Source organism: Emiliania huxleyi, assembly GCF_000372725.1.
Source record: "Emiliania huxleyi CCMP1516 unplaced genomic scaffold EMIHUscaffold_7338, whole genome shotgun sequence".
Classification (NCBI taxonomy): domain Eukaryota; phylum Haptophyta; order Isochrysidales; family Noelaerhabdaceae; genus Emiliania; species Emiliania huxleyi.
The window spans coordinates 1-1,357 of record NW_005196498.1 but is presented as its reverse complement, the minus strand read 5'-3'; the positions used below and the strand labels follow the sequence as shown (position 1 = coordinate 1,357).

At 65.4% G+C, this 1,357-nt stretch overlaps 1 protein-coding gene across 1 annotated transcript; it reads left to right on the top strand.

Annotated features, from left to right (window-relative positions):
- Nucleotides 1-540: 540 nt before the first annotated feature.
- Nucleotides 541-1,222, top strand: EMIHUDRAFT_374425 (hypothetical protein; the record flags this gene model as incomplete). The annotated part of the gene is made up of 1 exon (XM_005760855.1): nucleotides 541-1,222. A coding segment is annotated over exon 1 (469 nt), but the record flags the coding sequence as incomplete, so codon positions are not given.
- Between the last annotated feature and the right edge of the window lie 135 nt (nucleotides 1,223-1,357).

Sequence of the window (1,357 nt, the reverse complement as noted above, 5' to 3'; positions counted from 1 at the left end):
CGCGAAAGATATGGAATGCCAAATCGCTGCTGCGTCAGGATGCGGGAAGCTCGCGAGAAACCGTTCAAGCCCGGCCATCCTCACCCCCCCAGCCTGCGGCGGCCGCATCCTGGCGCTGCGCGCGACCGGCCCCTCTCGGTGTGCTCTGCGGAACGGCCTCGCTCGAACGCGCGCCTGCCGGGTCGGGGCGGTCACGGGACCGGCTGAAATTGCGGCCGCAGCTGCTTGGGGGGGTGAGGATGGCCGGGCTTGAACGGCTTCTCGCGAGCTACCCGCATCCCGACGCAGCAGCGATTTGGCATTCTATATCTTTCGCGGCCTGCGCCGAGCCCGGGGGGCGCAGGCCTAGGCCTGGGAGACTACCCTAAATTTCTTTTTACTCGCGCCCCCGCCAGCGCCGAGCCAAAGGAGCTCCGCGGAGCCGCCAGGCGCCCACCCCGGCGATTCGCTCGCTACGCGTCGCTCACCGCCGGGGCGGGCGCCTGGCGGCGCCGCTGCGCAAAAACTCCTTACATTGAAAAGAAAAGAAGCCGGCCAGCGTCACCCTGACCGAGAAACCCGCGAGCTTCACCCTTCGCTGCTGCGCTCGCTCGTTCGCTCGCTCCTCCTGCCGGCGAGGCTTGCGGCGCAGCTCAATGCTCCTCGTCCTCCTGCCGGCCAGCGCCGCGTTCAACGTGGCCGCGAGGCCCGCGTCGACGCCGTGCGCTCGTGCCGCGGCTCCGCGCCTCACCTCGCCTCTGTCTGCACCCACACACCCTGCGGTGGCCGGCTGGCCGGACAAGTACGCCGGCACGCTGGGTGCCGCGACTGGCCCGCGCGTCCTGCACGACGCGTTTGCCGTCGAGGCGGCCGAGACAACTCTGCTCATGGAGCTCGATGTGGCGAACTGGCCGACATGGACGACGGCGGGGAACGACAGGTGGCTCCCGAACGTGACGCGGAAGGACAAGGAGATGCCGTACGGCGAACTGAGCTACCTGATATCAGGCAAGCTCGAGATCGTGCCAAAGGAGACGGGGCTGCCAGTCGTCGTAAACCCGGGGGACGTCGTCACCTTTCCTGAGGGATTCGTGTCTGACTGGACGGTGCTGGAGGAGCTCACCTGGCACTACTATCTGTATTGAGCGACGCACTCTGTATCACCTCGCGTGTGCCACATAAGCGTTGCTGCAACCCTTGTGTCCCTGTCCCTTGCCCGCCCGCAAAGAAAGCAGGCGGCCGGGCGGTTCTCTGACCTCTGGTTTGTGGAAAGAAAGTCAGGGCGCCGGGCCGCTTCTGACCTTCGGTGTGTGTCAAAAAAGGAATGCCGCCCTCTTCCAAGAATTATTACAACTGGCATGCCGTATAAATCTTTGTA